The 12,645-nt window shown below is 39.6% G+C and overlaps 1 protein-coding gene across 3 annotated transcripts in view; it reads left to right on the forward strand.

Moving 5' to 3' along the window:
- Window positions 1–12,305, forward strand: part of letm1 (leucine zipper-EF-hand containing transmembrane protein 1) — a 37,246-nt gene extending 24,941 nt beyond the window's left edge. The window contains exons 6-15 of one of the 3 annotated variants that reach the window (XM_080041942.1): window positions 285–488; window positions 1,031–1,150; window positions 1,822–1,953; window positions 3,196–3,354; window positions 4,253–4,342; window positions 4,636–4,668; window positions 6,482–6,616; window positions 7,641–7,834; window positions 10,434–10,590; window positions 11,358–12,305. In XM_080041942.1, coding sequence (XP_079898068.1) covers window positions 285–488; window positions 1,031–1,150; window positions 1,822–1,953; window positions 3,196–3,354; window positions 4,253–4,342; window positions 4,636–4,668; window positions 6,482–6,616; window positions 7,641–7,834; window positions 10,434–10,590; window positions 11,358–11,510 — 1,377 coding nt within the window. In that variant the 3' untranslated portion in view covers window positions 11,511–12,305. The remainder of the gene's footprint in view (window positions 1–284; window positions 489–1,030; window positions 1,151–1,821; window positions 1,954–3,195; window positions 3,355–4,252; window positions 4,343–4,635; window positions 4,669–6,481; window positions 6,617–7,640; window positions 7,835–10,433; window positions 10,591–11,357) is intronic. The other 2 variants (XM_080041943.1, XM_080041944.1) reach the window with 2 other exon arrangements.
- Window positions 12,306–12,645: the final 340 nt, after the last annotated feature.

The following is a 12,645-nucleotide window of genomic DNA, read 5'->3' on the forward strand; positions in this document are numbered from 1 at the left end:
ATCAGTATGATTTAATCAGTGTATAATCGTAAAAGTTTTTGTTTTTTATAACCTTAGAATTAGCCTTTTTTTATATCTACATGGGGCGGGGTGCTCCGCCATGGTAAATGGTAAATGGACATGACTTTCTAGCAGATTTTCTCAGCCCCAAAGCGCCACAATAGCACAGACAACCTTAACAGCCTTCCGTGTTTTTATATTTAGTGGATGTTCTGGGGAAATGCACCAGGAAGACCATTAAAAATACTCCTATTACATACTGTACCTTTTTATCTCCATTATAGATCCGTGACTCCGGCGAGCGTCCCAGCAACGAGCAGATCATGAAGTTCTCGAAGCTGTTTGAGGACGAGCTGACGCTGGACAACCTGACGCGGCCGCAGCTGGTGGCGCTCTGCAGACTGCTGGAGCTGCAGTCCATCGGGACTAACAACTTCCTGCGCTTCCAGCTCATCATGAAGCTCCGGGCCATACGCGCTGACGACAAGGTGGGGATATATATGTGTTAAAATGTTCATGTTGTATTTCCTCAACCTTACTTGTAATTTAAAGCTATAGTGAGTAACTTCTGTCGCCACCATCAGGAATTCTGAGTAATTATAAAAACACTGTCGGTGTATCTACATGAGGTAAAGCCTTCGTTGATCGCGCATGGATTTTATACCTTCTGCTGTACGTTCAGGTTTTCTGCTGCTAGGTTTTTAGCAGTAGAATCAACAACTGAAACATTTCTTGGGCTCTTCTTGACCAGTGTCTAGGGGCGAAACCAGTTTGTAAACGCAGCCAAACTGAGAAATACAGAGCGAGTTTTGTGGGGCTGATGAGGCTTAATCAACTTTGTGTCAACTCATTTGGCGATGGCTTGAATGTAACCGAAATTCATTTCTATGAAAAAGTTACGCACTATAGCTTTCTATTTACATTTTCTTTACATTTCCTTGACCCAACCTGACTGTGCTATTGTTCACTCTGTCTGTCTGTCTGTCTGTCTGTCTGTCTGTCTGTCTGTCTGTCTGTCTGTCTGTTGCAGCTGATATCAGAGGAGGGCGTGGCGAGTCTGAATGTGACGGAGGTTCAGGCCGCATGTCGCGTCAGAGGGATGAGGTCTCTGGGAGTCACAGAGGAACGACTCAGGGAGCAGCTCAGCCAGGTAACAGGACTAACCCAAACCCTAACACTAACCCCTAACCCACACTCTAACCCCTAAACTCTAACTCTAACCCTAACCCAAACCCTAACCGTATCACTAAGACTAACCACTAACCCTAACCCTCAGCCAGGTGACAGGACTAACCCAAACCCTAATCCCTAACCCCCTAACCCTCTAACCCCTAACCCTCAGCCAGGTAACAGGACTAACCCTAACACTAACTCTAACCCTCTAACCCTCTAACCCTCTAACCCTCTAACCCTCTAACCCCCAAACCCTAACCCTAACCAGCTATTATGCACTAAATTAAATGTACTTATGGATATTATAATTACTTTCTACAAAATCTGCTAGGAAATAAAACCCAAAATTCTACACACTGCATGTTTAACCTTGTCTGTTTGCATCTGTATATTTCTCATATACAACCATCTTTATCAACCATTATCTCAACATTAGCTTTCTTTCCTAATACTATATAATAAAAACCTCAACTTCTAAAGCACTTACATCAACTAAACTTTCCATACTCTTTACTCCATAGTGCTATTCTCAGCACTATTCTGAAGGTTAGAACAGAAGGATTTGTTCATAAGTTGTTAATTGTCTGTTTTATGATAGATATTGTTCCAGAAAATGCATTTTTAACCCTCTGCTGTGTTATGTTGTAGTGGCTGGAGCTTCATCTGAACCAGCAGATACCCACCTCCCTGCTGCTGCTGTCCCGGGCCATGTTCCTCCCAGACACTCTGTCCCCCGCAGACCAGCTCAAGACCACGCTCAAGACCCTGCCCGAGATGGTGGTACGTTCACAGGGCAAAGGATTAATAGATATCTTAATTATATCTTTATATTAAAATGTTAAAGGTGCAGTGTGTAATATGACATCATCAAGTAAGTTCTACAAAGTTCTAGAATGCAACGCTCCCTGGGTAACTCCAACCCTTTAGAATAATAACAGAAGCTACAGTGGCCTTCAAGGACAAGAACAATTCTAAATTTTAAACAATGCACCTGATGACATTCCAACTATGACACTTTCAAGATGGCGGCACTAGGCCTTGGTCCAAAATATGCAGAAATATGGACATATATGAGACCCTTTCTAAGGGGAAAAAAAAAATTAAAAATGTCAGCTATTATGCACTAAATTAAATGTACTTATGGATATTATAATTACTTTCTACAAAATCTGCTAGGAAATAAAACCCAAAATTCTACACACTGCAGGTTTAACGGACCATAGATTTAGTGTGTGACTTTACTATTGCCTCAGTTGTAAGTATGGGTGTGAGTGACTAGCGATTCCTTGATTAGTCCTCGTTTGTAATGAACTCGATTGGTTAACAAGGGCACTCAAGGTTTTATTTCCTAATATTGTCGGTTTATTTAAAAATCCTTTCACATGTGTAACACCAGCTCAAATGTCTGTCAACTGGCAGCCCAACAACATGTTGTGTTGATTTGAATAACCCCCTGTCTAGACAGCAAGCGTCTCATGCAACAGATTGACTCTCTAATCTCTGCTGCTGTCACCGGCTTGCCATGTGTGCTCACAACTGTGCGTCACGTCAACCAAGGCAAATGCAATGCGAATCAATGCGCTTCGTTGAACTTGGAATTCCATAATCCCTACTCGACTGCCATTCTGAAATGAGATTTTACAAAAAACTTTCAAATTTTGTTTATTTAAAAGATGGAAAGCTATAAAAGTTACTGTAAGCCGGGGGCGCCCTTAGCTCAGTTGGTAGGGCGTCCCCCCCCCCCCCATGGGCCTCGGCCAGCAGCGGACCTGGGTTCGATTCCAGCCCGCGGTCGTTCTCTGCATGTCACTCCCCTCTCTGCCCCATTTCAACTCTGTCTCTACACTATCAATAAAAGCATAAAAAATGCCCAAATAATATCTTAAAAAAAAGAAAAAAAAGTTACTGTAAGCTGTATTTCAAGGCTGCTAAGCTCACTCAGCTTTAAAGTTTAGTTTGTGGTTGTTTTCCTAATAGCCAATGTTTTGTTTCTTAACTCCCTGCTCCCCTCTCTCCTGTCAGACCAAAGAAGCCCAGCTGAAGGTGGCTGAGATGGAACTTTCCAAAGTCGACAACAAGACGAAGATTGAGACGATGCTGCAGGAGGAGGCGGCCATTCGTCAGGACAACAAAGACCGACAGATGGAGCGGCTCGCAGACGCAAAGGAGAAGGCTGCCAGGGTAATGACTGTGTGTGTGTGTGTGTGTGTGTGTGTGTGTGTAGCTGTGTGTGTGTGTGTGTGTGTGTGTGTGTGTGTGTGTGTATGTGTGTGTGTGTGTGTCTGTGTGTGTAAAGAGAAGGCTGCCAGGGTAATGACTTAGTGTGTGTGTGTGTGTGTGTGTGTGTGTGTGTGTGTGTGTGTGTGTGTGTGTAGCTGTGTGTTTGTGTGTGTGTGTGTGTGTCTGTGTGTGTAAAGGAGAAGGCTGCCAGGGTAACTGCTTTGATGCTTATTTTTTAGTTTTGAAGGTGCTACGAGGAACTTTCACTTTGTGTTAATTCTAGCGGTCCCTTTGGACAAAGGCGGTAGTGTTTTTACTACGTCAGCTGTTGTTCCTGGGTGAGCATTCTTTGCACTGATGGTCTCATTTGATGTTACAGGTCATTCATGATCATCAGAGGAAAAATTAGACTGTTTCAGAAATATTAAAAAAGTTCCTTGTAGCACCTTTTAAGAAAATATTTTGAGTTTCTTGTACATGCATGTGGCTTTCAAAATGTTTTGATAAGAGGCACCAACACATAAACGGAACCCGATTTTTTATATTAAGGTACAACCCCGGAAAAATTAAGAGACCAGTCTGGATTTTTTCTTATATCTTTATCTCTCTGTTACTCATTGAAAATGCTCTAAATGACAATATTTTTATTGTGAATTTGGTAGAAATGTTGTCAGTAGTTTATATTATAAAACCAAAATGTTCATTCTACTCAGACATATGCCTCTAAAGAGTAAAACAAGAGACACTGAACATTTGGAGTGGTTTCTTCATTTTTTCCGGACCTGTATTATATAACTGTTTTGACTGACAGTATGAACTTGGCCGATATGAAATGCATGATCACTGTTTTTTCCCACAGGATGTTGAGGAGCTTGAAGAACCGGCTAAAGCTAAAGCTAAAGCTAACGAGATACTGCGGGACACAGCACCGATCCTAGAAGGAGCCAAGGTAATAGTTCTAATTTATGAACCTGTGTTTTGAGCAATATGTACTATGTTGAAATTGTTTTCCCTTTTAAACTAATTTATATACCATGTACATGATATTCACTAGTATGTTTTTAAGATTTTTATATTGAAGCTCTTTACCCAATGGTACCGCTAACCCTCAATCAGCACCAAACAATATGTATGCTATAAATCATTTTCTGATTTTTTTTTACCAGACTGTAATGTATGTCTCACTCACTTTTTGCCACTTTTTCCATTGTATCATTTGATCTGCGTCTTGCTGCGCCACAGTTTGAACAGTGGCAGACATACCTTCGCTACCAGGTTTGGTTTCATGATGATTCTCCTCCCAAATGACCCTCTCTCTCACTCACACACACACACACGTACACCCACACACACACACACCCACACACACACACACGTACACGCACACACACAGACGCACACAGACGCACACACACACACACACACACACTCACTCACTCACAGACACACACACACACACTGACACACACACACACACTGACTGACACACACACACACACACACGTACACAAACACACACTGACTGACACGCACACACACACACACACACACACACACGTTTCTCCCTGCACGCACAATATCTGGCCTTTCTCTGAGTTTCAGACCCACATGAGCGGTAGAACAGAACTTGCAAATAATTCTGGCATTTTCATTTAAGTATTTCAGACAGGCGAAGGTTCACATAACCCCTAAATGTAAGGTTTAATGGGCAAAACCACAATTACTCATATTTAGCTCTGTGTGTGCTTAATTTGGATGAAAAACAGACTACCGTAGGTTAATTATTGCAAAGACTGCATAGACAAATCCCAGACAAGGACTGTAATTAAAAACATTTTCCTTCTTTTTGGGACTAGAATCAAATATTTTTTGACCACCCAAACCTAAATTATAGGCTTTTATTTTGTTAGAATCTAGAATCAGATTTTTGACCATTAAAACAGAAGAAAAAGTGTGGACTAAGATGTCAATGCCTATGATTGAAAATGTTAATAAATGCTAGAAATTATTTGCAAATTCTGTTGTGTCCCTCCTCTATATGGACTTCTCCCTTCTCTTTCCCTTGTGGATCCCGTGGACAGTGTAACAACCCTTTTCCTTCCCAACCTAACCGTCTGTTTACTAGCTCCACAGATTTCTCCTCATCACCTGGGAATGTGTTTTGGGGTTAAAGGTGGACTCAGTGATTCTGGAGAACGCTTGTTGTCAACGTCAGTGAATATTTCCTCACAACCTGCTACCTGTCCGCATTCTGTGTGCACTGTAAATAAATCTGGTGTTAATATACAGCCTAGGCTTTATAAATAGGCAGGTCACTAGCTAATGGTGGGCCCTCCTTTTGTTCACATACCCATTTACAGAGCCTAGGCACCAGAAAAGGGGGCCCACCATAGCTTAGTAACGTGCCTGTTTACAGAGCCTAGGCTGTGTATTAATGCCAGTTTTTTTTTTGCAGCGCACACACACAGTACGGACATGTAGCAAATCGTGATGTGATATTCACTGATTGACAAAAAGTGATTTTGACAACAAGCGTTCTCCAGAATCACTGACTCCACCTTTAACCCATTTTATGTGTTTGGATTGGTCTCTTATTTGGGTTTACTGTATAAGAAATGCACATGTAACACTTGTTAAACCTGCAGTGTGTAGAATTTTGGGTTTTATTTCCTTGCAGATTTTGTAGAAAGTAATTATAATATCCACAAGTACATTTAATTTTTTTTTCCCTTTGAAAGGGTCTCATATATGTCCATATTTCTGCATATTTTGGACCAAGGCCTAGTGCCGCCACTTTGGAAGTATCATGGTTGGAATGTCATCAGGTGCACTGTTTAAAATTTAGAATAGTTCTTGTCCTTGAAGGCCACTGTAGCTTCTGTTATTATTCAAAAGGGTTGGGGTTACCCAGGGAGTGTTGCATTCTAGAACTTTGTAGAACTTTATTGATGATGTCATATTACACACTGCACCTTTAAGTGAACGGGATTATAGTAACTGTAGAGTAAAGGAAAAAACGTGACTTAAACTGGTCATTTTTAGACATTGAAAAGCAACATTTCTTGACCTGTACGCTTGTGTTTTCCAGGGTGAGGAGATCACGAAGGAAGAGATAGACATGATAAGTGACGCGTGTTCCAAGCTGAAGGAGCAGAAGAGACTTCTCACTCTGGAGAAGGAAGAGCTGGAGGAGCTAAAGGACGACGTGCAGGAATACAACGAGGTGCCCGTCTTAGACTAGAGTTAATATTGATTGTTTCTTTAAAAAAATTTTTTTTTTGGCATTTTCAAGCTTTTTTTATTTGATAGTACAGAGTTGAAATGGGGAGACAGAGAGAGAGAGAGAGAGAGAGAGAGGGGGGATGACCTGCAGTAAAGGTCCACGGGTCGGACTCGAACCCGCGACCACTGCAACGAAGGCCGGAGCCAACATGGCACGCGCTCCATCCACCATGCCACCGGAGCGCCCCTAAACTTTATTTTATTGGTTTTATGTAGAGTATGGTCAAAGAGAGAGAAAGTTAGAGAGAAAGATATAAAGTGGGGAAATTAAAGGGGAACATTGCCTGTTGGGAGGGGGGGGGGGCAATCCACGTTACATATAAACACTATTTTACATTTCTTCATTTTTTTGACATGTAAAGCAACCATTTATCCCAGCCTTTAGAACGAAGAATGAGTCTTCCTTAGTTTTTAATCTGCATGTGAGTCTCTCCATTGTTTGAATATCACCGATAAAATATTGATTGGTGTTCAAGGTTTTAAAGCTATAGTGTGCGTAACTTTTTTCATATGAATGAATGTCCGGTTACATTCAAGCCATCGCGAAATGAGTCGACACACAAAGTTGATTTAAGCCAATCAGCTCCACAAAACTCTCATTTGATAGTATGGCAGCGTTTACAAACTGTTGTTGCCCCCCTGACACTGGTGCAGGAGCTCAGAAAAATCCCCAAGAAGAGCCTAAGAAATGTTTCAGTTGTTGATTCTACTACTAAGAAAAAACCTGGACGTACAGCAGAAGGTATCAAATCCATGCGTTATCACTGAAGGCTTTACCTCATGTAGATGCACCGACGACAGTGTTGTTGTAATTACTCAGATTTCCTCATGGGGGGGGAGGGGGGGGGCGACAGAAGTTTCGCACTATAGCTTTAAGAGTTTGAAATGTGCTTTTTATAGGCTAGGTTGTGTCAAATTCTACCGATTTTTGTGCATTTTTTTTATTCTGTGTGTGTGTATAACAGGATCTGGAAGAGATAAAGAAGGAGTTTTCCAAGACGGGGCAGGAGAAGGGGATCACGGAGTCGAAGGCGAGCCAGCGTCTGTCGAAGAGAGTCAACAGAATGATCGGGAGAATCGGGAAAATCATCGGAGAACTGGAGAAAGACAAAGTCATTCTGGACGGACAGCTGGACAGTGGATCCACTCCACCTATCGGGTAAGGGCTGATTTTTTTTTCTTTCTCTTTTTTTTTTTTTTTTTTACGATTATTTTTTGGGCGACCATAATCAGATTGTTCTAGCTCAAGTAATGGCATATGCTTCCATTTGAAAAGGTTAACGTACCTTATTTTTTTAAATATATTTTTTGGGGCATTTTCAAGCTTTATTAGATAGTACAGAGTTGTAATGGGGAGACAGAGAGAGAGAGAGAGAGAGAGAGAAAGGGGGGGGATGACCTGCAGTAAAGGTCCACGGGTCGGATTTGAACCCGCGACCACTGCAACGAAGGCCGGAGCCGATATGGTACGCGCTCTATCCACTACGCCACCAGAGCTCCCCACAATGTGTTACTAGTGTTTTTTTAGAATAGTAAGGGCAAGAGCAGGCAGTGTTCTGTATTTTTTAAATGGACTACAACTCCCTTGGTAAAGACAGAAATAATGCTCAGTTATTTCCTCAAACAGCTGGGCACTGTAGTTTTTAGCAAACGTTACTCAAACAGGAAGAAATAATGCGTTTATAAGTGTCCTCCGCTCGGCGATGTAATGTTTTTGTAAAGGCAAGGCAAGTTTATTTATATAGCACAATTCAAACACAAGGCCACTCAAAGCTAGACAATTAAGGCTAACAGTATTTTACAGACTAAAACAAACAGGCGACCCACTATTATGGGTTGATGGCGCATGCAGTATTAATAATAATAATTGATAGGATTTATATATAGCGCTTTTTTTGGACATCATTCAAAGACGCTAAACAGCGATAAAGGCAAAATAGAATTGGAGTGAATAGAGTTTACAGCGATCCACCCTATAGGGGTTTTTCCAAAAAAAAAATCAGTTTTCAGAGATCTACAATTTTAGTTTTCCACCATTTGTGTTGACAGAAAGCTAAATATCCAGATCCAACTCACTTTTCTGAGTGCAAAATATTATTGCGAATAGTCGAATCTCTGTATGTAACAGGGAGATTAAAATCAATTTAGAAATTCCGCGTTGACAAGGAAAGCCCTACAACAATTATTTGTGTTATCTAATCATCTCAGTCTCGAAAATAAAAAATAAATAAATCAGAATTCCCCAAAAATTTTAAACTATTTACATAATAAAAAAAGCTTACCAGTGTCTCATGGCTTTGCTCCATTTCACAGGCCGCGACGTCAAGGACAAGAAGCGTTTGAAAGTGAATGATACAGACACTATTTGATTTGATAAGCACAAACTAAAAAACCTCTCCTGTCAAACGAACAAGAGTCTCATAATTCAGTAGTTGCTGACTTTGTATCATTTTCTTTTTAACTTTCATGACTTAAAGTGCTGCTTGGAAGTATGCTAACCCCCTTGAGTCTTTTGGAATTGTATTTATTTTAACCATTATTAATACATTTTTATCAATACCAGTATATAAAAATGAACGATTAACGGTTAAACTGAATAAAATTCTAAAATGCTCAAGGGGTTCACATACTTTCAAGCAGCACTGTATGGCCTTATATTTATTAAGTTATTTTTAGATCTTTCTTGAGCAGCCATTTGTTCTTTATTATACTTTTCTCTCACTATCATCCTTTCCTTCCATCATCATAACTGTCATCTTCATCATCATTCATTCATATGTGTAAAATGGTGGTGGAGATAAAACAAGGAAAAAATGGCTTCCCTCTCCAAAAAAAAAAAAAAAATACCATTAGTTGTCAAGATAAGAACGTTATTATTTTACTATTTTAAGACCAAATTTAACTCATAATGAATTTAAATGTTTACAGATTATTAAATAAAATTGTCCCTCCCCCCCAAAAAAAACAAAACAACAGCATATATTTATACTGTTAGCTATCAAGCTTTTAAAGTTATAAGTTTACAATTTTTTTTTAAGACCAAATTCAACTCATATTTCATTCAAATTTTTACAGATTATTCTTTACTAAACATTGTGCGTTCGAAAGGTAAGCTCAACTGTGGTAAACCGCCATTTGCTTGCTTTTACCCAAATGCTAACATACATTGCATCGTGATTGTGGACCGCCCACCAGCTTCCAAACCATTCCTGCCCCTTACATCTAAAACATGCTGCCTACACTGGTTGCTGTGTATTCAATTTGATAAATAGTTTATTTTCCTCAATTATTTAAATCCAATTGAATACACATATCTAACTCTAGAATAGTCCTAACTGTAGATTAGTTGTATTTAATTTTTTTAATTAAAAAATTCTACATTAGGCAACGTAGATAACATTCGTATGTAGAATAGAAAAATTGGTCATTTTTCTTTACAATTTTAACAATGCACGTTTAAAGTTGCCCAAAACAGAGCTGCTTTAAACTCTACTGTACATATATCAGCTTTTAAACACACAAATCACTTTAAAAAAAAACTATTAATTGTAGTTGCATTTGCAGCATGAATTAACTTTTGCTGTGTGAAAAAAAAAAAAAAAAAAATTGAAATTGAAATTGAAATAATTTTTTTGATTGGTGTGATCTGGGATAAAAAAAAATATATATATATAAAATCCAGCATGCCGCCATCTTGTTAAATGTCTCCACCGCAATTTTACGAGCTGTCCAACGTTTTAACCGGTGGCTGTATGCAGTCTGTTCTACACCTACAGGGAGAACCTCATCTCCATCGACGAGCTCATCTCCGTCATGCGTCAGATCCAGAACATTCCGGAACACAAGCTGCAGAGCATCGCCGAGGCGCTCGACGACAACAAGGACGGCAAGGTCGACATAGACGACGTCATCAAAGTAGGTTATCGAAATATAAGCGCTCACACAGAAGTCCCTATGAAGGGGGCGACTGTGGCTCAGGTGGTAGAGCGGGTCGGCCGATGATTATAAATATTAACTTTTGATGTTTTTCCTCCCTTTGAGTTTCTCTCCATACGTTATTGGTGGGCGTGTTCAAGATCCACAGGATTGGAGTGCTGAGTGTGAAGTTGTTAGGACCATTGGTTCTGCAGAAAACTGTGAAAACACAGTCAGATTTTTATTCGTCCAAATTTAAGCGCATCAAAATCCAAGCAGTGGCGCGAGGACTGCAGTTAATTCTTAATTGATGGCTTATTTATTATTTTTTTTAAATATAATTTTTTACTTTATGAGACTCTGGAGAGACAGAGTTTAAACGGTGCAAGAATGTGAAGACATTCTGCCGAGAACAGACCCGGGCCGGACTCAAACCCGGGTCTGCTGGGAGGTCCGAGCCTCTAAGGGGGGGGGGGGGACGCTCTAACCACTAGGACATTTAAAGGCCTACTTCACCGGTTGGAATATGAAGGTGTATTGAACTCGGAGATCCTATGAAGTATAAATGTGCAAAAAAAATTGAAATCGGATCATCCTAGCCTGAGAAAAGGCAGAAAGAGTGTTTTATGGTCTCACTGTCTAACCCTACATTTCTCTTTCTTTTCCAACCGGTGAAGTAGGCCTTTAACCAAAAATCCTATTACGAAGAAAGGTTTTTAGGGCACAATAAATTCCCTTTTGTCTTTTATTAATTGTTTTATTTGCAGGTGGTTGAACTAATCGACAAAGAGGACATCGACATCTCGACCAATCAGGTTGCCGACATCATGGTGATGCTGCAGAAAGAGGAGAAACTGATCGGGAAGGAGAAGGCCAAAGAGAAGGCCGAGAAGGAGCAGGCTGCGACGCTAAACAGCTAACTTACTACTCACTGAAAACACACAAGGACACACAGCACTGAAAAAAATAACATACTATAAGAGAAAGACCATTGAGAAGTGTGTGGAAAAGTGTGGGACCCTACCCGGTCACATAAGCTTTCGATACCAGATTGTTCAGAAAAAAATCGAAAGAAATTGTCCCGGGTTAAATGCTACCTTCTCAAAATGTCCGTTCACTATAAATTGACCTGTAAAAATAATCTTTAAAGGTGCACTATGTAACTTTGGGTGTGTCAGAGAAGTGAAACATTTTCTAAAGTATATTCTCATAACTGAATAAACAAACTTTCCTCACAGGAAAAATGTGGTCCCTGGAAAACTGTTTGAAGTTAGAAAGCTTCCTGAAAAAGTTACTGTTTCACTGTTGTGGTTGCAGCAGGGCCCACAGTTTGGTTTACAGACACATTCTAGACTTACGTTTGGTTCCAGGTTCCTCAAAATAATTTAGGATGATAGAATTATTCAATACTAAGAATTATATGTAGAGTAATTATGTTTTGCAAACTAACTACAGGCTCTGCAAACGTAAACAAATACCCCTCCTCTGAAACTACATAGTGCACCTTTAAAATCAATCATCAAAAGGCATATTGCCTTTGTAAAGCGCACAGTACACAATAAAAAAAAACTAACTTAAAATGCACCTATGTTAAAGGCCTACTTCACCGGTTTGAATATGAAGGTGTATTGAATTCTGAGATCCTATGTAGTATAAATGTGCAATTTTTTTTTAAATTGGTTCATCCTAGCCTGAGAAAAGGCAGAAAGAGTTTTTTTTTAACCCTATATTAATCTTACTGTGACATCACAGTAAGATAAATATAGGGTTAAAAAAAAAATTACTTTGTAAATATTACTGTGATGTCACAGTAGGAGAAATCACAGTAATATTTACAAAGTAAGGTTTTTTTTTAACCCTATATTTATCTTACTGTGATGTCACAGTAAGATTAATATAGGGTTAAAAAAAACACTCTTTCTGCCTTTTCTCAGGCTAGGATGAACCAATTTCAATTTTTTTTGCACATTTATACTACATAGGATCTCAGAATTCAATACACCTTCATATTCAAACCGGTGAAGTAGGCCTTTAACCTCTTCTGGACTTATCATG

The sequence above is a fragment of the Ammodytes marinus genome, assembly GCF_949987685.1.
Source record: "Ammodytes marinus genome assembly, chromosome: 15".
NCBI lineage: Eukaryota > Metazoa > Chordata > Actinopteri > Uranoscopiformes > Ammodytidae > Ammodytes > Ammodytes marinus.